The 23,310-nt window shown below is 35.0% G+C and overlaps 1 protein-coding gene across 3 annotated transcripts in view; it reads right to left on the minus strand.

Moving 5' to 3' along the window:
* Window positions 1-941: 941 nt before the first annotated feature.
* LOC136033146 (chitinase-3-like protein 1) overlaps window positions 942-23,310 on the minus strand; it is a 47,466-nt gene continuing 25,097 nt past the window's right edge. For 2 of the 3 annotated variants that reach the window (XM_065713792.1, XM_065713791.1), the window contains exons 6-7: window positions 16,563-17,051; window positions 942-6,346 (exon numbers count right to left, since the gene is read on the minus strand). In XM_065713792.1, the coding sequence (XP_065569864.1) occupies window positions 6,008-6,346; window positions 16,563-17,051 (828 nt within the window). In that variant the 3' untranslated portion in view covers window positions 942-6,007. Of the gene's footprint in view, window positions 6,347-10,931; window positions 11,102-16,562; window positions 17,052-23,310 lie in introns of those variants that run through there. The other variant, XM_065713793.1, reaches the window with a different exon arrangement.

The raw sequence follows: 23,310 nt of genomic DNA on the forward strand, positions 1-23,310 counted from the left end.
TAACGTGTTTATTCCCAATAAGACTTATTTTGAAATTTTGAAGACTTTAAAAGTTTATACAAAGGATGGTCAAGTGATCCAAGAGTTGTACAATTTGCAATCAAATCTGATATAAAATCAATGAAATTGTAACTCTTGCCCTTGATTATAAATTCATCCTCTTTGTCGTTAATTTGCACGTGCCCATTTTTTTGCGAGATATGTCCAGAGTCTTTACTTTGCTCAAGATACGAATGAGGCATTAGGACTACAACGCTGGATGTAACTTTAGATGTTTTCAAAATTTAAGAACATTCGGAAATTGGAGCTTCATCAATGAAATTTACTTTGAGCGGTTTTTCACGGTAAGGTTTCTGCTTATCAACTTGTCGAAGGGCATTTTAAAGCAGAATTGATCGAATCGTCGGCAATTTTTTCATTGTTAATGAAATTTTCAAGATTATCTTCAAAGCACATTTTTGGTGAAAGAGCGAGTTCAATTGGCGTCAAACTACAAGATCTAGCCATCTTGAGAATAGTGTTTACAATTCCTGTGAGTATCGGCAGGAACAATGAAAGAAAACTATCGCCCACTTGAAAAAGCCGTTTTCTATTAGCATCTTTTCCTTTCTTTTTGCAAGCTAGGGCACGTACAAGTGAACGATGTTGCTTCATCTGTTACCTAACACCTTCTGGCAGCTTAGTATTACCTTCACCTTAATTTAAACAAAGCTCAGATAGGTTTTTAATGATTCCATAGAAATAGATATTTTTGGGATTTTCTATAGAAAAATTAATCAGGATTTTGTGTGAGATTCGTTAAAAGTGTTGTTTTGCCAGACATCTGCGGTCCGCAAAAAAATCTGACTGACATTTCAAATTATACGTACTCCTCCACTGTCAAAATACAACTTACCGAACCCAACCTCAATTTTATGAATAATTAGTCAAAAATAGAATGCATGGTTTCTTTAATATAAACAAATACACTACATATTCTTAAACATATTTACCTGGACATTAAAAACACACTGACATTAGAAAACATTGATATTGAAAAGTATGCACTTGAATATATTCACATGGACATTCAAAAACACTTAAAAAGGGTCCCATCTGGAGGGTCGGATCCCTCCGGGGAAAGCTGCAGCCAGAACGACAACAGAGACGCTCCACTGAGGACTGTCTTTTCGGCGTCACTTTTTAAAGTATTGATTTCCCTTGGCGCAAAAAATAAATAAAACACTAAAAAGACACTATATAAACACACATTGTTGACCTTGAGACTGATTGGACCCCCTCCCACCAGCTATTGAGCTTTCTCCAGACCGAGACGCCGTCGAATCTTTACACATACGTCTCGATCTGAAGTAAGGGAGTGATCGTGTGGTAGTACTCTCATAACGTCTACACGTGGATAAACATTGTCAAATATGGTCGACCTGGTGTTTTCTCGACTCGAACTGTATAGCTTCTAAATTTTAAAGAGCGAATTGCCGTAATCTTCGCTCTTGGAACTAAATTCTTTCTACACATTTCCGAAAAACACCCATATCAAAATTTTCCTTTACATAGTATGATTGCACTTTTTTGCAGAGTTTTGATATTTTCATTGTGTGTATGCACAAGGTAAACCTTTGGACCTGATGCAACCATAGCTACATAATCTTCCCCACCCAATTTCTAAAATGTCTTTACGAATTACACAGTATCACTCGAGCCCGTCAGCATAAGGGACTGCAATGGTTTTATGTTCTTTAACACAATTTGAGTTCAATAGATTGCAAACGTCCATGAGTGTGGCCTAGATGTCTAATTCCACCTTGTCCCTCTACAAGAGCGAGTTTTGGAGATTTCTTAAGCGCAGGATGGGATTGTCGCTCGAAACCGTCTCAGCAGACAGGTACTCATGACGTTTACAGTGCCTCAAGTTGTTTTTGATTTTAATTCGGATCGGAATCTAGATAAAAACATTAGAAAATAATAGCAGGTTCTTCTCCCAATGTTTCTGTCCTCATTTAAAACCTGACTAGTTGTAGAATAGGAAAGTCATTACTGGCGCTTCACTCATTAATTGGACGAAGCCCTTACTGAATCTATCACACCCTTTTATTTTTAAGTTCCCCCTCTTCATATTCATTATCATACTGTAACACTGCAACCCAAATCATTAAATGTACATGGGCCCTCTCCAAAATGTCTATGCCCTTAAGTGTTATAAGATATTGCCCCTTTATCAACCCAGTATCTAAACAAAATACTGTATATCTTGATACCCCCTTACATCAGCATTGTATTTTCTAAAATTACCCTTACCCCTCCCACCTCTTAAAACAAATTCTTTTTTAACTTTGTCAAATTTAAATATAAATTTCAAAAGACAAAACTACTGACCTACTCCCATATTAATTATGACTTTCTACCCTATTAAAAGACTCCCCACCCAATCCATTTTGTTTTAGTTCGTGAGAAGCGGGCTTCTGAGAAGCTATGGCCAAGATCCATCACAAAAAAGTCTAAATAGTGAGAGACATAATCTTGTCTTAATAGACGGAGTTTTGTATAGAATAGAATATATTTCGAGTGGATCTTCTAGGTTGAATCAAATGTTCGCACAGAAATAAACATTCAAGTGGTTTTACCGAAGAGAATGACTTCGGGTATATTAAAACTTTTTCATAAGCATTCAGTTCTAGGTGTTCATGTAAGTTTTGAGCGGACCTTGTGGAAAGTCAGAATATTTTGCATTTTGAATATATGGCCTCTACGATCAAAGAATTTTTTAATATTTGCGATCTTTGTAACCGTGCTAATACGACAAAAGTCAAACCACCACTTGGGAAGAATATAGTTTCTGAAATGCCATTTTTGCTCCGGGCACTAGATGGTGCTGATCCCTTTCCAGTAACAAGCTCTGGGAATCGATAAGTTCTAGTTGGAGGGGACCTTTGTAGTAATCTAGTAGTATTAAAGCTTATACCCGCTATGAATACAGAAAATACAATAAATTTTCTCTGGGAAAATATTATTGTTTATTACAGTCTGCCTGAAACTGTTTCAAGTGGTCATGGTTCAAATTTTGACAAATAGAGATAAGGATTATGTTTCTAGTAGCCCCTATAATACACTGTATTATAATACAGTGTATAATACACTTTAATATACTAGAAAGAATAAAGTTAAAATATTGAAGAAAATCATGTTCCATTCTTGCAATAAATTGACTAAGGTGGATTGGGAAAAGGTTCCCCTAATAATCTTAAGTATGTATTCTTCTCTAAATACTGTTCGGAAAATTTCCAGCTTTACCATTTTGCATAGACTCAATGGAAAATCTTTACCTGATTTACAATTCAATTAACCGGCAAAGGTAAGTTTCTCTGATGGCTATGAATCCTATGCTACACAATTAATTAAAAAAACAGTGAAAATAATCAAACTTACTTCAATGAAATTAAAATTCAAAGGTCGAAATAGGCGATTCAGTATAATAAAGATTCAAAAGAGACATTAATTGCCTCTGGAGATACTGTATATTGCCGTGATATAACTTCGATTGGTAGAAAAACCACCAATTATTCTTTTCGTGGACTGTATGTGGTATTATCCGAAGTGCATAAAAATGCTTTCTATTTGACTTCTTTAAATCCAGGTAGATTAAGATAAAGAACGTCAAATGCTAGGATCCTTAAAAGGCTTAACCGCAAAATTTTTTTAAACATAGTCCTCAATTTCCTAAAATTAAAAAGAAAGATATGGACCAGTATAAAGAAAAAAAGGATACCGTGAAACCTAATTACAATGTTTCCTCCTTAGAGGAAAGAGAATATAGACCATATAAACTCAAGTCTTACAAACCAAGCACTCATTTTATATTAAATAATAATTCACCCCTTTCTAGTTCAGATACTCAAGAATCCCTAAAGGCCCCTTCTCCTACCGAAGAAGACTCGTTTCTTTTATCTCAAAGCATCGATATACGCAATAGAATGTTAACTGATGAAACACAAAATAATTTAATTGACTCTGAAAATCTTATCGAAAAAGAATGCATACAAGATTAATACCCTTAGTCTTTTCGAACGCACCCAAGACCAAACAATCCTACTTGTTAAAAATATACAGAATTGGATAATTTACAGTGATTAAATGAAACGATAAAAAAGATCCAATAATATAACATAGGTGTTCGTAACTGTGATTATTTGAGTTCTTTTATTTATGACTTAAAATGACGAGGATTTCTTGGATTTGACCATTATTGGATTAATTTGCATACTGCCGAAACTAATTTAGTATTTAGTGCAAGTAGGTATTTCTACCTCATTTTAAGTATGAATGCTGTGTGAGAAAAAAAATAAAATCTTGAACTGATGGACTCTTAGTAATTAATATTATTATATATCAAATATTCAGTTTAATTTATTAGTTATTCCCAAGACTGTTCAAGGCACATATAGTTATAGTAACCTTTTTTAACAGTTGTTAAGCTTGTGGAATACCAAATCTTCCAAACTATCTCGTAGTGCTAGATATGTTCCCCCAGAAAAATCCCCTTGAAAAATTCTCGCCGTAAAATCTCCCCGCGTCATTTCTCCACTCTGTGTAAAATTCCCCATGCAAACAACTCAAAAACTCCCCCAGATAAATCCCTCCTGAAAACCCTCCTCCCTTATATGCATAAGGGTGAATTTTGGTATATCCTATCAATATACCTAAGTCAAGTCATGGAGGGCAAGGGGTCAACTCCCATAAGTTTTGGAATAAGATATCACTAGCAATTTGCTTTGGAGGGGAATTTGGAGGTTGGTCCATGGAGGGCCGAGGTCAACCCCCGTAAATTCTGAAATAATATACCCTTAATGATTTGTTTTCTTTGTTTGGGTTAGGCCATGGAGAGTCAGGTAACGTCTCCTATAAAATTTTGGAATAAATTAACGTTGATAGTTTTGGTGGGGGAAGTCAGGCCATGGAGGGCCTAGGCTCAGCATCCATAAGTTTTGGAGTAACATCGTTAATAAGTTGTTTTTTGGGGGGAGAGGGTCAAACCATGGAGGGTGGGGGCATATCCCTTAATTTTTGATATAGTCTAATTAATAGCTTTTTTGGGAGGATCAGGCCATGTAGGGCCATTAGTCAGCTCCTATGGAATAAAATATCGTTAATTTTCTTTTTCGGGGAGGGGTCGTGCCATGGATGTCCAGGAGTCAAATTCCATAATTTTAAAAATAAAATATCGTTACTAAACTTGTGAGTAGGGGAGGTTGGGTCGTAGAGGGAGGGCCAGAGGTCAGTTCTCTAGAGTTTTGAAATAAAACATCACTTATAAGTTTTTTCTCAGTTTGGGGTGGGGGAGGGTTCGAACTTATCTGACCTTTGAACTTACTTCAAAATCCTTCCATAAAAACCTTATATACCCAGGGGCATAACTCATAACTTACAAAACCTTCCAATGGGTTCTGGAGGATTGTGTCGGCCCCGGGGTGTTTGTTATTTGATTTTTGAGCTATTTTTAATAAAATGACTGTCTTACAATTTCTTTCAGAATCATTTGAGGGAAAAGCACAGGGGGGGGGGGCCTAGATAGCCTTTGATCACTTTTTGCTCTTAAGAAGGTCACTAGAGCTTCCAATACAAGCGAATGACCTCCAATCGACGTTCATACGGTCATCCCTTCCATATAAAGTGCCTCTAGAAAAGTAATATCAGAGGCAACGCTATAGTATTGCCTATAATAAAGGCCATAAGGCTCCAATGTCTTATTATTTTTCTCCAGAGGCACCTTATATGTGCGCTAATCACTCGGCTAGAACGGTTCATAGCAATGCTACAAGGAATTGAAACGTAAACTTAAGTTTAAATTATGTATTCGAGATGTTTTCGTTAATATTTTTATATTAATTAATCTAATTGTACGATTAATGTTAATTCACATTATTCCAGTCTTTCATGATTTTTCACTTGTGAACAGTAAATCGATTGTGAACTGTAATTACGTAAATCCACTTGTGTTTCTTACTTAGGTTTGCTATAAAACTCCTAAGGTATCCTTGACAGTTTGTATCAATGGGTTCTTACCACCTCCACAAAAATTTAAAAAGTCATCATTTTCGAGCGACCATATTGCTGCACCACCCAGTACACTTTTATTTATCAAATCGGACTTCAATCGAACTGACCAGACATTATCATAGCTGACCCAACGATTTCCCAAAAATGCGTACGGAGATTTTGTATAATTGTCTTGAATTTCTTCCCATCCGTTTTTAATGTTGATGCAAATTTCAGTGTAGCTTAGAAGGCCAAACTCGTCCGAGAATATTCCAGGAGTGCCTCCACCGATCGCATTTGACCCCACAAAATGATCCTTAAAAAGATGATTAAGAGAACAAAGTTAATAAACAAGAAGCTCTAAGAAGTTACTTCATGCGTTATATACACAGAATCATTAATGAAAGCTCTAGAGAAGAAGCGTCAATGGTAGAAAAGAGGCATACCCCTACAGTTTTCCACCACCCCCTTTAGATTTTGAGTAGTGCCTTCCTAAGGTATTTTCATTGAGAAAATTGGAAAAAAATTTCCCCTCCCCCTATATTTCAAAAACGCATTATCTAACCCTCATAATTGTGAAAAATATATTATTGTTTCCCCCCTTCATTGTGGTGAGTTTATGGTGAACCTTCATGTGGTGAAATTTCTATTCAATCTTGGCTGGGGAATTCCGTAGTTAGTGTAGTGTAAAAAAACCAACTCCATGATTTTTTTTTCCGGGGGTGGCTGCAAAGAAAAATATAATGTTTCAAAAAAGGTTCCTTTTTTGGTATTTTTATTGAGAAACTTGGGAAAAATTTCCCCTCCCCCTATATTTAAAAAACGCATTATCTCACCCTCATAATTGTGAAAAATATATTATTTTTCCCCCTTCATTGTGGTGAGTTTGCTTCTTTTACATGCAAATACTCTAAACAAAGCAAATCAAATTATCATATTGCTTACCTAGAAAATTGAGAATAAAATTTCTGATCTTGGCTAATACAACCAATTGAACCAATTTTTAAATTGGATAAATAAACAGATTCCTTTTTTGGTATTTTTATTGAGAAACTTGGGAAAAATTTCCCCTCCCCCTATATTTAAAAAAAAACGCATTATCTCACCCTCATAATTGTGAAAAATATATGATTGTTTCCCCCCTTCATTGTGGTGAGTTTGCTTCTTTTAGATGCAAATACTCAAAACAAAGCAAATCAAATTATCATATTGCTTACCTAGAAAATTGAGAATAAAATTTCTGATCTTGGCTAATGCAACCAATTGAACCAATTTTTGAATTGAATAAATAAACAGGTTCCTTTTTTGGTATTTTTATTGAGAAACTTGGGAAAAAATTTCCCCTCCCCCTATATTTAAAAAACGCATTATCTCACCCTCATAATTGTGAAAAATATATTATTGTTTCCCCCCCTTCATTGTGGTGAGTTTGCTTCTTTTACATGCAAATACTCTAAACAAAGCAAATCAAATTATCATATTGCTTACCTAGAAAATTGAGAATAAAATTTCCGATCTTGGCTAATACAACCAATTGAACCAATTTTTGAACTGAATGAATAAACAGGTTCCTTTTTTGGTATTTTTATTGAGAAACTTGGGAAAAAATTTGCCCTCCCCCTATATTAAAAAAAAACGCATTATCTCACCCTCATAATTGTGAAAAATATATTATTGTTTTAACCCCTTCATTGTGGTGAGTTTGCTTCTTTTAAATGCAAATACTCTAACAAAGCAAATCAAATTATCATATTGCTTACCTAGAAAATTGAGAATAAAATTACCGATCTTGGCTAACAGAACCAATTGAACCAATTTTTGAATTGGCTAAATAAACAGGTTCCTTTTTGGGTATTTTTATTGAGAAACTTTGGAAAAAATTTCCCATCCCCCTATATTTAAAAAAACGCATTATCTCACCCTCATAATTGTGAAAAATATATTATTGTTTCCCCCCTTCATTGTGGTGAGTTTGCTTCTTTTAGATGCAAATACTCTAACAAAGAAAATCAAATTATCATATTGCTTACCTAGAAAATTGAGAATAAAATTTCCGATCTTGGCTAATACAATCAATTGAACCAATTTTTAAATTGGATAAATAAACAGGTTCCTTTTTTGGTATTTTTATTGAGAAACTTGGGAAAAAATTTCCCCTCCCCCCATATTTGAAAAAAATCGCATTATCTCACCCTCATAATTGTGAAAAATATATTATTGTTTCCCCCCTTCATTTTGGTGAGTTTGCTTCTTTTAGATGCAAATACTCTAACAAAGCAAATCAAATTATCATATTGCTTACCTAGAAAATTGACAATAAAATTTCCGATCTTGGCTAATACAACCATTTGAACCAATTTTTGAATTGGATAAATAAACAGGTTCCTTTTTTGGTATTTTTATTGAGAAACTTGGGAAAAAATTTCCCCTCCCCCTATATTTAAAAAAACGCATTATCTCACCCTCATAATTGTGAAAAATATATTATTGGTCCCCCCCTTCATTGTGGTGAGTTTGCTTCTTTTACATGCAAATACTCTAAACAAGGCAAATCAAATTATCATATTGCTTACCTAGAAAATTGAGAATAAAATTTCCGATCTTGGCTAATACAACCAATTGAACCAATTTTTGAATTGGATAAATAAACAGGTTCCTTTTTTTGGTATTTTTATTGAGAAACTTGGGAAAAAATTTCCCCTCCCCCCATATTTAAAAAAACGCATTATCTCACCCTCATAATAGTGAAAAATATATTATTGTTTCCCCCCTTCATTGTGGTGAGTTTGCTTCTTTTAGATGCAAATACTCTAACAAAGCAAATCAAATTATCATATTGCTTACCTAGAAAATTGAGAATAAAATTTCCGATCTTGGCTAATACAACCAATTGAACCAATTTTTGAATTGGATAAATAAACAGGTTCCTTTTTTGGTATTTTTATTGAGAAAATTGGGAAAAAATTTCCCCTCTCCCTATATTTAAAAAAACGCATTATCTCACCCTCATAATTGTGAAAAATATATTATCGTTTCCCCCCTTCATTTCGGCGAGTTTGCTTGTTTCAGATGCAAATACAATGAACCAATTTTTGAATTTGATAAATAAACAGGTTGCATGTTATTTCCCTTTTTCTCTATCTTTTTTTTTTCTCTCTCTCTCTCTAATTTTTTTCTGTGAAATTATTGTTATTGTACAGAACCAGTGGACTTATCTCCATCGTTACCTCCAAAGACCAGTTATTTTACAATGTTGAACGTAATATTTGGAACAAATTGATTAAAATGCATAGTGAAAACTTACTATATGTTTTGACACTGAACCAAGTTGTAGGTGTATTCTCAGAGATAAATTAATGCTAGTCACAGATTCTTTTATATCCAGCATATTTTCAGAGTCACTTGTGTCAATCGGAAGGGAGGATCCCCCCCCCAGATTTAATTGTCCTCAAAAGTACGTTTTTTGGCGTCAAGATTGAAGGATGTCTTTTCTCTCATTTTTATTACAAAAATTAAAAATGCTACCAAATTGCTCCCCCTAGATTCTGAAAAAATATATTCTGCCCCCCCCCCCCTGTATATTAGTGAATGGAGGCCACTTATCCGAGGGGTTACTGCTAATCAATTTTCCAAATGTGAAAGCAACAACATCTAAACAATACAAATTTTATCTTACAAGTTTGCAAGATGAAAGTTTGATATACTATACAGAAAAAAAAAAAAAAAAAAAACAGAGTTTCAATAAAAAGTAGAGTGATTTCGAAGCTCAAATTGCATTAAGAATTAACTCATATAAGAAGTCACGCCTAAAAAAGACAACAATTTACAAAGAAGCAGTGCGTTAAACAAACGAAAGTTATAACAAACAATAACGTCAAAACAAATGGAATTCTATAAAGTAACCAAAAAAAATGTAGATCACCACCCCCTAACCTTTCTAAGAGCCACAGTATCATTTGCGATTTGCTGAAAATATTTTTTTACGCTATGCTAAACTTGCCATAAAATGAACAACAACACAGCAACAAGAAATATCACAAGGCTGATCAATGTTTACAAATAATTTTCGTGCTACCTTCATTCCCCTTGTTCCTTTTAAACACTCTTAACGTCTTGATTGTCTTTCGTGTTTATTGAAAACATGCAGTGTGTTTTTTTATTAGTACATAAACAGAAGAAATTAACGTAACAATAAAAAATCATTGAAAAAAACTAATGAAAATAGACTGATTGTTGATGATGATTTTTACAACTTGATTTTTTTTTTTAGACTGATTTTTTTAACTGTTTGTTTGCTTAGATACGTGAATGCTAAGGTCATTTATCAAAAAGATTACGTGTTGTTTTCTTTAAAAAAGAATTGGGCCTGACAACTCAATATAATGTAGGTTGATGTCCTTACATTTTTGTCATATCCTAATGGAGATCCCCTTTGACAATTTTACTTACTCTGGAAGGTTTTTTGATGATCAGAGAAAACATAATTTGTTCCATCTTTAGGTTTCACGGATCAATAAAACGGATACAATTTCGAACTACTTTTCATTTTAGGCTTATTTGTCCTATTATACATTCCTGTTAACTTACAAGCCGATTAGCCCACTTTTAGGTTACATATATAAATAAAGTCAACCTTCAACATATTTTAGCTTCCACTAAGGTCTACCTAGCCACGGACTCTCTAAAAGGAGACCAGGAGTGCAACCCTACCCCCCTAGAAAACAAGAAGACAATGGAAAATATATAGAAATAGGGTCTTGAGAAAGATTCCCATATAAATCTTGGTCAAAATGAAGGTCTTTTTAGTGCTTGTCCCCGCCCCTTGGAAACTTCCTGGCTACACTCATGTACCTTATCCTGTGTGTATTTCCTGTAGGTAACAAGCCTATAAGAGGCAAAAAAAGAACTGAGCCTATTTTGGGCTTCCAAAACTGACGCAGCCAAAGTTATTTTCAGATTTGGATAGGGATTTGTCTTGCCAACAAACTGGTAAGTGCCATTTTCAAGATGACTTGAGAGCCAAAATATAGGGCCACGTTTTTGTGTGTCTTTGATCTTTATGTCTTTTGGCCTGAAAGGATAATAGAAAAAAATAAATATTCAAAGCCAAGTAATTGAAATTAAATAACGAATGCTGTGTCAATGCTGATTGGAAAAAAGGTATTTTGGGCTAATTTTTGGCGAAAAGAATGTTTTTCAAAGTTTTTTCTTTACCCAAGGATTCCGTTGAGCAAATAGCTTACGGTTGAAAGTTCCAACCTTTCAAAAAAAAATCTGTTCTTTTTCTGCCGAATCCATATTTAGTAGAAAGAATGTTTTTTCATTTTTATTCCTTCCCCAAATTGAAGTCTCCTTGACCTCCTCCAGCACCTCCAAAGAGTTTTAACTCGATCCCGTCAGTCCTTCCCGAGATGTTACATACAAGCTATTTTCACATCGTGAGTGGTTATGCTGTCTTTTGGTCTGCAATACCACTTCGCTGTGAATAAATTCAAAGTTCCTGGACTAGCTTTGTCAAAAATGTTAAGTGGATCGAAAACACACATTTATTAACACCTCTCCCTCCCTCCCTCTAAACACAAAATATAAGTCTCCTTGCCCCTTCCCCTCCAAAACTCCAAAAGTCTCAGTTGGATCGTCACCTATGGTTCATAAGATTTTGCCGAATTGCCAGTTTTATAACCTGGGTAAACACTTTCTTTTGATTTACCTTTGCCTCTTCTCCAATTCCAAATTCAAGGTCTTTTGCTCCCTCCCTCCGACAGCTCCTGAAATTTCAAATCGTACCCCTCAGGCTGTCACGGGATAATGCAGGTACATCATGTTGATAAGCTGAGCACATATAGTTTCTTTTGATATACAACGCTACTGCACTTGGAATAGGCATTATTTCAATTTAGCTCGTAGTGCAAAAAACTTTAATCAGACTGGAGACCAAATCCTTAGACTATTCCACTTTGTTCCTTCCCCTTTAGTCAAAAATCAAGCTCCACTTTCCCCTCCCAGACAACACTCCCAGAGATTTTTCACTCGATCAACAAAGTTCTGGATCAAGGCTTTTGCAGATACACTGCTCTGATCACTTGGCAAACATGGTGTATTTTGATTTACCTCACCTCTTAAGCGTCAAGTGCTTCGGAGAAAACTTTATAGCAGAGATTATAGGAGAAATCACTTCTCTACGTCAAAACTTGGGGTCTAATGGTCCCCCTACCTTGATAATCTGTACCGTTCCAGAGATTTTATCGACGCAGTATTATGATAATCTCATACCACGAAATGTCTCTTGATTTACCTCACCAATAAGACACAGATAAGACAAGATCTGATTGCCGTAGGGGTTTAAGTGAAACAATATCCTTTTTAGTCACCCTCCCCCATAAAGAAAATAAATGAAGTCCCCTCCCCCAAACTACGGGAAATTATTAACTGCGTCCCCCAAGCTATTCCTCAGATATTGCAGATATGCTGTTTTGACAGGCCAGATACGCATAGTGGCCTTAGATCTATCTTCGTTTTGGACTTTAAGTCCCAAAACTCTTGATAGAGTTGACACAATATATTTTTAGCTATTCCTAGCCCCTAACCGCCAAATTAAATTCAGAGTCCGCATCATCTACTCCTGTTCCCTGAAAAAGAGTACTCCTGAAATTTTCAATTATATCTCTCAATTTATTCTCAAGATAAAGTAGATAAACTGTTTTGATAACCTGGCAATACATAAGGTCCTCTTGCCTTACTACTTGACTGTGAATGCATTTTACGTCCCATAGCTGCTTATAGTGCAGAAACATTAAGGGTGGCTGGAGAAAAAACTTCAGCCCTAGCCAAAACACAAATTGTTACGTTCCCTTGCCCGACTCTCCCCCTTGTTTATTCCAACAACGCCTGAAAGTTTTAATCTTATCACACAAACCCGCTCCTGAGATCCTGCATATGTCCTTTTTGGATACCCTGGTATATATATTACCTTTTGATTAATCTATTTCCCCTCCCCAATGTTCTAATTGCGCCCCACCTTCTATTGGTGACCCTTATCCCAAGGACGGTATTTGACACCAACTTAAGCGAGCGAAAACCTGAGTATAATATAAATATTTCGACACAGACCTCAGCTATCCTTATTAACAAAAGAAGAAAATTTTAGATAAAAACCAAATAAAATGACAAATCCAAAAAAGAACTATTAGAGTACCCAATAACATAGTTTGTAAAAAAAAATTTGTTATGGGAACATAACACTTGATATAGATCAAACTATTTCAATTCCTTCACAAATTAATTTATCTTTGCCACACTTTATTCTCTTACCCAGTTTTAAAATAGATTAATTTTCAAAATAATTTAAGTTGAAATAATCCTAAAATAATTTGAAATAACTATAAACTCGAAACATCTTGCAAAATAATTGGCACACCTATGTTTTCACCGTAAGGATAGGGAAACTACAAAGAACAGAATCAAAGAGAATGTAAAAAATGGGATTTCTTATAATATGTAGTGAGTTCTGACCTATACTTAGAATCTTTGTGCTATAAAATAAAGCTTTGAACATTAAAATTTTTCTAAGAAGAGAAAAACACTAGAGGCAAAGTGGTAAAATATCTGATTATTTCCCAAATATATTCTTGTTCTCATATTGATTGTACTACATAAGTAGCGTCAGTAACATTCGATAAGCAGCATTATGAACTTACTCTTATGTTAACATAAACAAAACAAATCAGACAATGAATTGGTTACATTAAAAGTTTAAGAAATAGTTGATTCTCGGTACATTAGTTCATTCTTAGATTGGCCAGGGTAGAATAGTTAAAGTCTAAAAACCTGTGTTTCAGGATTTCAAATATTTCTGTAAATTCTGACATTTGTCGTTACACACTTGCCAAAGCCCATAACGAGCAATGAATTTGTAAGGTTATTATGTTAGATGCCTAACAGACTCCCTTTTCAAACTAGTTTGCTGAAATGAATGATGGGAAAAAAAATTGAAATCTCTTTTCCCTAGCTTTTCGTTGCCGTTGTTTTATCCGTAACTATAGGTTAAGGTAGTTTCGTGGGTTACCTAATTCAGGAAACTTCATCAGTCGACCCGGCATTTATTGATAAATTTATCCGTTTACTTGCTCATTAAATCGGTTGTATTCTTTTTTAGTTTTTACAAGTAAAAAGTAATGTAGGGGGGTTTGGCGACAGGTTGATCACTTATTTTGGACTTATGAGCACCAAGTATCACCTTTCAATGAAATATGTTAAAACCTTGGTATAGAAATATTCATTAGAATTTTGGGATGTTTACACTTGTTCTTCGGTAAATTTCTGGGATTTACAGGTCAAAGTCAGTATTAACATGTATTTGGGCTTTTAATACAAGGCACATATCAACTTGTAGGTATGATCACGTACTTGCTCTTCCTGGAAAACTGCTGTCTTGGAAAAAGGGACGAAAAATTTCTATATGTCTCAAATCGTGCAGTGTCTATTAAGTTTGTAGGTATCACGATCTACCCGGATGCTGTAGCTTTTCGATTAAGATTGGGTGTAAGGGTGGCTTTGGGAGCCGAGCGTAACACATCAACAAACTATCATGTTTTAGTACTAGAAACCAAGAAACCGTAAATAATTCAAGGGCGTCGAACCTTATGAGCTAAATTATCAAAGAAAGATTATTTAGATCAGAATTAAAAACCATTAGCACAGTCAGTCTAAATTAATTTTAGGGTGCCCCCAAAAAAATTGCAATATTCTGTATTTTAGTATCATTTGAACTGGAAAAAGAATTTTCTACATTATATAAGAACATATAAATGATATATAAATATATATAATATGTAAGAATATATAAAAAGTAACGACTTTACAAAAAATTAAACTTGCACTTTTAAAAATTATATGATAGAAAAATCTGGTACATAGATTATCAAAATAGGTTCAATTTTGAGTTTTAAATATCCTTGAGTCGTTTGAACCCCTTCCCCACACATACACATACACGCGTGAGATAAAGCATGCATTAATATACGTTATATATTATACGAAGTCGGAGAGAGAATTTATACTTCCTATGCCGATATACTAGGCAAAGTCGTATCCTAGTAAACGACTGCCTTTCATATTTTTCCCCTCCCCCATGCACATCCAATCCAATAAATGGTTTTGAAAACTTCTCAAAATTGTGCCGCATCTCCAATGTTCCTCAAGCTCTCGATGAGAAATCATTCATCACATCTAGTGATGCGCAAGAACAAGCTGACCCATTTTGCCGACATTCGAGTTAAAAAGAACGTGTGAACAGTACGCTCACTGATCAATTTTGGCCTCTAGTTGACTTTTTTGTTACATTCCAGAACCAAGGTAGGTTTTGCTAAGCTGAAATCGGAGCATAGCTAAATAGTAAAAGGACGTGATGGGCATGTTTTACTATGAGCCATCAAAAGAAAGATACGCTTTACTGTTAATAAATACTGCTTCTCTACTAGAATGATTAAGATGTACGGGGGGCAACCGCAAATTAATAATTATCCGTAAGGTATAACAAGAATGTCTTGTGAAACTGTTAAAAACATCTGAATATAATGTGGTTATTCATAATCTAAAGCGATCAGCTTCTAATACACGCTAAAACTGTTTTTATATAGAGAAGGTCGGATTTGAACCAGACATGGGTTAAACCAGACACTCTCCATTCCTCAGCACTATTTGGTGAAAAATTCTACAAAAATTAGTAAGAGCGCCATCCATCTTTCTTGTACCAAAGAAAATTCTCACTGTTGTGAAGTCTTGTTCTAAGGGATCCTGTGATAGTAACCGGTGCAGCTGTCATCTAAATGGCATCGAATGCGACATTGATTACAAATCTTGCAACGGAACTACTTGCTTTAGTACTCCGGTCCAAATCGAAGATGAAGAAGACATGTAATCAATTAAGTAAATGTGATGAATCTCCAATCCTTTTGCATTTTTGCATTTTGTTCAAATTAAAATCAAAGATTTGGCTAGTTATAATAAGTCGCTTATTGGATTCTAAGGATTTGGGGTGACCAGGTTTTTTGTGAAGGGTGGGGTTAAATTAGCATGGACACGACGTCTTTTCTGCATTGACAGTCCATTTGTTCCTGTATGAATTCAATTTCGTGCAATATTGCTCTCTGACCTATATTGACGCTTAATTTATGGACGGGAGGGGGGTTAAGCCTAAGCGTTCAAAACAAAGTGCATATTTGTGATCTATGTACCAGATTTATCTATTATCAACTTCCTATACTTGAAAATAAAGTTGTTCTTAAAAAGTCGTCATTTTAGAAGAAAAGACGAAAAACGGTCGAGTTTGCCTCGTCCGATTCCTGATACGTTCTAGAGAATTTTTCTGGTACCAATGGTGCGAAAATCAAAAATATTGACTGTATATCAAAAACCTTAGATTGACTGGCTATATGGCTAAATTATTGAAAAGATATTCAAAGACTTGGGATGGCCGAATCAGAAATACTAAAGACCTATTAGTAAAATTCTAAGTTTTAAAGAGAACATACTGCAGGGTCTTCCAATATCCAACTTCGCCCGAATGCTGCGATTCCCAAGATGAGTTTCCTCTTGTCAACTTTATTGGCTATCCAATGGTGAACGGTCCAGATTACATTATTATAAATGCTGAACTCAGAAGTGAAATTTGATTGGGGGTAGAGAGGAGCATTGAATCCGGTAAACTTCTCCCAGTGTCCATGATAAGAATGAGTCAAAAGAATTACGTAATGCACTGATCTAGATATTTCTACTATATTATAAGCAGTATCAGTTTGGTCTTTTTTGGCTCCAACAGCAATGGATAAAAGGAGCCCATTTTTATCTAACGACTCCCGAAGCTCCCTCAATAGAAGAACTAAATTAGCCTTATCACTATTTGATCCTCCTCGTAAACCAGGATACAACCAATGAATGTCTACTCCATCAAAGCCATATTTTTGAAGAAACTCGACTACGCTTGTAATAAATTTAGCACGTGATTCGCCTTCAGATGCCATCTGAAAAAAAAATATACATTTATACATACTAGTTAGCATTTATACATGGAAGATGAAATTACCTGATTTTTTTAAGTTGAAACAATTACTAGCTTATTCAATGTAAATTTTTAAACATAAGTGCAGGTTTCAGTTTTATTATATACAGAAGTATATTTAAAACAAAATTACCTTGAATTATGTTAGATGACCGTTGACTCGATTGTGTCCCACTCTGTTCTCCAAGGTTCGTTGGGTCAACTCTTGTTAACGGTGGTTTTGAATATATACGTCGATGAAGGAAATGATGGCAGCTGTGTAAGGATGGTTGTTCCATGGGGACAAGAATATCAAAACTCGGAGCAGTCAGAGCGCTCAAACAGAATTCAAACATTGAATGTTAATAAATTTAATTTTATTCCGGCTAATATTTTTCTAATCCTCCGTCTCTCTCTTATCTGTTAGTATCAATTGCATTTTTTTTTCTAAATCCATAAATCATAGGTACTATGAATAGAATTCATGATATTAATATATTGTATTAACATGTCTAAGTTCCTACAGTTATATTTATAAATACAAAGTTTATCAAGTATTGTAGATACGACTTAAAATGTTTTCGCATAGCCTAAACAACCTTATAAAATACCAGATGACATTTAAGTAGGATACAAAAAAATTGTGGTAAAAATTGTGTATAGTTATAACGACATTGGTTAGTGAAAGAGTCGAATTCACTTCTTTTGTGCGTGTACCTCCTTTAGTTACTTCATCGAAGACTTCAGTAAGGTTCATATAAGTTAATGTTGGATTATGTTGATCAATAAAATTGAGTTATATTTCCTTTGCTCGCTATTGATTATTCTCCGGACTTGGTTAGGTTTGGGGAGAGAGATTTAGGTTCACTGTCACCATCATAATATATAAAGGCTACTTTAGGACGAGTCCCCCTCCAAAAATATAGATACTTAAAACACTGGTGGCAGCCGAACCTTTTTTTTTCCGAACATTTGGGCTAGAAGTGTTAGTTTACAAGAAGTAGCCTAAGTAACTCTACTGAAAATACTAGAAAATTTAAAAACTAATTTTTGTTTCGGGTTGTGGCTTAGCCATGACCTACTTACACAATACATTAGGGATTTTCCAGGCTTCACCTGGCTTAAATACTTTGTATTGAAAATATTTACATTATACACCACGGAGCCTGCGACATTGCGTAAAATTGGTTGGTGGAAAAGCGTTGAAAATTCACAAAATTTGACAGAATGTATGACCGGGAAAAAAAAGGAAATAAAGCTAAACTAAATAAGGAATTGACTTTATGTGTGAATTAGTAAAAAAAAAATAGTTTTTTCCAACTGAAATTAAGGAGCAACATAAAAACTTAAAACAAACAGAAATTAGTCCACATATGAGGGTGTTCGCCCCTCGTCAATACCTCGCTCTGTATGCTAAAGTTCGAATTTTGTTCCAATTCTTTAATAATGACCCCTGAATCGCAAAAGCCGTTTAATTGGAATAAATAACGCTTTTGAAAGTACTTGAAAAACTTTAGCGTAAAGAACGAGGTATTGACGAGCGGGTGAACCCCCTCATATACGTAATACTTTCTGTTCGTTTTAAGTTTTAATGTTGCTCCTTACTTTCAGCTGAAAAAAGATTATTTTTTAAATTTAATTTCTGATTGGTTTTTAAATAATGCTGGGAAATCCGGCACCCCTTCATGGGGAATTCTCTTCCCCCATGAAAAAGTCCTCCATGGACAGACCCTTCAAAGTAACCCCTTCTCCTACCCCCCCCCACCAACAGAAAAAATCTCCCTGAAAACGTCTGTATACTTCGCAATTACCAATACTATGCGTAAACAACGGGCAAAGTTTACAACTTGCAGCCCTTCCGCGGGGACTGGAGTATTAAGTCCTCCTCAAAGACATAGTTATAAGATTTTTTTACTTTGCTGAGCGAAATGCCTATCTCAAAATTTTGATCTAATGACTTTGGTAAAAATGAGCGGGGGAGGGGGCTTAGTTGCCCTCTAATTTTTCGATCTCTTAAAACGGAGCTCTAGAAATATTAATTTCCATTCGAATGGGTCCTATCGTGATAAATGGGTCGATACGATCACCCCTGGGGAAAACAAAAAACAACAAACAAAATTTTCTTCATGCAAAAAATACAAAATTCTACTTTACAGTAACCTTCTCTGACACGCTGGATCTGATGGTGTGTTTCTCATTACAATTCTATGATATTTAAGAGGTATTTTCCATTTTTTTTTTTTTTTAATAAGGAAAATTTCTTCAGGCTTGTAAATTTTGATAGGTGTAACTAAAGTTGATGAAACTGATAAATTTGAGATCAGCTTAAAAATTTGATGCTTTTGATGTCTTTATTGGTATCGAAAAATTCTGTTTATTAAAGACTCGGTTACTATTGAGCCGGGTTGCTGCTTACTTACAGTTCGTTTCCACCAACTGTTTGATCAAGAGTACAGGAGTCTCCGTATTCGAGTAAGCATTAAGGAGTTGTAGGAAAGGATAAGAGAAACTAAAATTGGAATAGTATTTTGAGGTGATAAGCGGATTTATCAGACTATTGAATTTAATCTTCAGTTGTGGAAATTATAAGATCATCTGGGGAATACAAATTAACACGAATTTGTCAGTGTTTTTTGGAAGTTGAAAGAGACCTGTCCTTTTCTGTGTACTCGGCAGCTTGTAGATTGCATTTTAGCAAATTAGTAAAACTTGCATGTGGAGTATCCGACTGGAGGGGATATTATGTTTGGGGGAGCAGCGTCGTTTTCCTGCGTGAGTTTTAGTCCAGTTTATCCATCAGCATAATATTCGCGTGATTTGATACGTTTAATTTATAGCCCTACTATAACCCTTGTGTTCTAGAGGTCTCACGATTCACCGTGCTTATTTTCGTGTTCAATATAGACTAGGATCATACCGATTCTTAAAGTTTTCCAAGCAGGTAAGCAAGACTATTTTTAGAGACTGCACTTTCCTAAGCTTTAAAAGGAAATTAAACTCCGTTCAAGCAAAAACACTAAGGTTACGCTTTCTAATGACGCAAGTATCATTAATTCTCGATCTCTCAAGGACATACCAAGGGGGGACCAAGAGGGGAGGGGGGAGGTAGGGGGTTTGAACCTTGGCCGAAAAATTTTTCTAGCTCGTAAAAAAAGTAACAAAAATGGATATAAACAAAAAAATTTTCGTTTTTTGAGTACCCCCCCCCCCCCCTGAAAAAATTGTTGTTTAAAACACCCCCGAAAAAAAAATCCTGGATAAAGCCTTGCTATCTCTGGCGAAAAACGAGACGAGCTAAATGGCTTTAAAGTTTTTCGGGAAAGTAAGTGTTGGCTTTTAGCTTTTTGTCGTTTATTCGGGTCTCTTATCAAAGCTATTCAAGCTATGGCAAGACCACACATCAGTTCTGAATAGTTTAGGAAACGCATAGTCCCTGGGTCTGTCAGGATGATTCTCCTAGTAATCAATTTGAGTGAATGGGACGGATCAAGCCTTAAATTCTAAGGCTCAAAAACATCAAACTTCAATCACAGGAAGAGTAGATGGAGCGATACATAGACGCAAAGGGGAGGTGAAGCTACACTATCTAAAAAACGAAATACTTGACATTAAAGTTTGGAATGTAAATAGTTCTGTAAAACATGGTTTTCTTTGTCATCATACGTCAGATTAAATAAAAAAAAATAGTTTTTTTTAACTGAAGGTAAGGAGCGACATTAAAACTTAAAACGAACAGAAATTACTCCGTATATGAAATGGGTTGTCCCCTCCGCAATCCCTCGCTCTTTACGCTAAAGTTTGACTCTTTGCCACAATTCTACTTTTTAAAACAATTAAAAACTTTAGCGTAAAGAGCAAGGGATTGTGGAGGGGACAACCCATTTCATATACGGAGTAATTTCTGTTCGTTTTAAGTTTTAATGTCGCTCCTTACTTTCAGTTAAAAAACCTAGTTTTTTTATTTAATTTCTGAGCGTTTTTGAATTAATGCATGTTTGATTTTGGCTCTCCGCACATAAATTATTAACATGAAATTTGTACATTAATTCTTTTTTTTGCTAAATGGCTCTCTCTTAGCTTTGATCGGACGATTTTGAGAAATAAGGGGTGGGGAAGGAGGCCTAGTTGCACTTCAATTTTTCGGTTACTTAAAAAGGCAACTAGAACTTTTAATTTTTAACGAACGTTTCTATTAGTAAAAATTATACGTAACTTAAGAATTAACTCACGTAACAAACTTTTATATTCTTATATTTTTATTATGTATATGAGGGGGTGTGTCCCCTCGTTAATACCTCGCTCTTTACAATAAATCTTAAATTTTGTCCCAGTTCTTGAAGAATAACCCCTGAATCATAAAGGCCGTAGAATAAATAGTTTAAATTACTAAAAATACTTTAACATAAAGAGCGAGGTATTTATATTCTCCTAAATACCTCGCTTTTTATGCTAAAGTATTTTTAGAACCCCTCATATGCGTAGTAATCTCTGTTCGTTTTAAGTTTTAATGCTACTCCTTACTTTCAATTAAAAAAATTCTTCATGTTTATTTTTTCATAGTTTTTTTATAGTAATGCTAGAAAATCCCGCGCCCTTTTCATTGAATTTCTCTTCCCCCATGACATACTCCTCCAAGGAAAGATAGTCCCACATAGCCCCTACCCTCAACCCCACCCCAAACCAAAAAATCCCCCTGAAAACGTCTGTACGCTTCCCAGTAACCATTACTGTATGTAAAGACTGGTCAAAGTTTGTAACTTGCAGCCTCTCCCCCAGGGACTGTGGGGGGTAAGTCATCCCCAAAGACATAGTTATTATGCTTTTTGACTATGTGGAACAAAATGGCTATCTCAAAATTTTGATCCGTTGACTTTGGGAATAAAATGAGCGTGGGAGGGGGCCTAGGTGCCCTCCAATTTTTTTGGTCACTTAAAAAGGGCACTAGAACTTTTCATTTCCGTTAGAATGAGCCCTCTTGTGACATTCTAGAACCACTTGGTCGATACGATGACCCCTGGGAAAAAGAAAAAAAAAACAAATAAACACGCACCCGTGATCTGTCTTCTGGCAAAAAATACGAAATTCCACATTTTTGTAGATAGGAGGTTGAAATGTTTGCTATAGGGTTCTCTGATACGCTGAATGCGATGGTGTGATTTTCGGTAAGATTCTATGACTTTTAGGGGGTGTTTCCCCCTATTTTCCAAAATAAGGCAAATTTTCTCAGGCTCGTAACTTTTGATGACAAATACTAAATTTGATGAACTTTATATATTTAAAATCAGCATAAAAATCCAATTCTTTTGATGTATCTCTTAGCATCAAAATTCCGTTTTTTAGCGTTTCGTTTACTATTGAGCCAGGTCGCTCCTTACTACACTTCGTTACCACGAACTGTTTGATAATGATCAAACTCAAACGTTGCGTTGTTAAGATTAGGCAAAAATAATGAAGCAACAAGAGGAAGCACTTAGTGTGCCAGAGAAGATTGAAAACAGATTTATAGTACGCGCGTTCCCGTGAAAAAGTCGAAAATTTTAGTTAAATATGAAAAATCCAATTTGAGAATTCGATGGCGATTTATTTATTTCTTTTTTAAGAATAAAGAGAAATAAAAGAGAGAAAGAAGATGCGAAACGAAACTAAAAAAAAGGATTTAGTTCCCATTTAGTGATGATTTATTCAACACTGTGACAAAAGAAAACAAAGAGACAGAAAATAGATGTAAAATGACACTACAATAGAAAAATTGAGTATAAGAAAATGGACACTAGACTGCAACTATAAGTTGATGATGATTTTTTTCGCATGACTTGAAAACTAGAGAAAACGAAAATAGAAATGAAAACAAGATTTGTGATTTACCAGTACAGTCTGCGATGGCTGAGAGTAAGAATTTGGGGAAATTACAAGACTGCGGGAGGACAAAAGACCTTAGAAAGAAAAAGGAGATCTTTGACCCCTTTGGAACAGGCAAGGATGATCAAAAGGTAAAATTGAGGGGATGACAAAGGGTATTGGAAAAGAAAGGTAGTACTGAATCCTACCATACGGTAGTCTAGTTATCACTCATCTGCGGGTTCAACTTAAGTTCAGATTTTTAATTATTTAAGACTATACCCTCACCTGACTTTATACACTACTTTGTTGTTTGTTCTTTTACATTATTTTAGACTACATTGTAAATCTTGGCGATCAACTCTCATAATGTTTAAATTTAAACATTAGAATAAAGCGCATGT

Source organism: Artemia franciscana, chromosome 11, assembly GCF_032884065.1.
Source record: "Artemia franciscana chromosome 11, ASM3288406v1, whole genome shotgun sequence".
NCBI lineage: Eukaryota > Metazoa > Arthropoda > Branchiopoda > Anostraca > Artemiidae > Artemia > Artemia franciscana.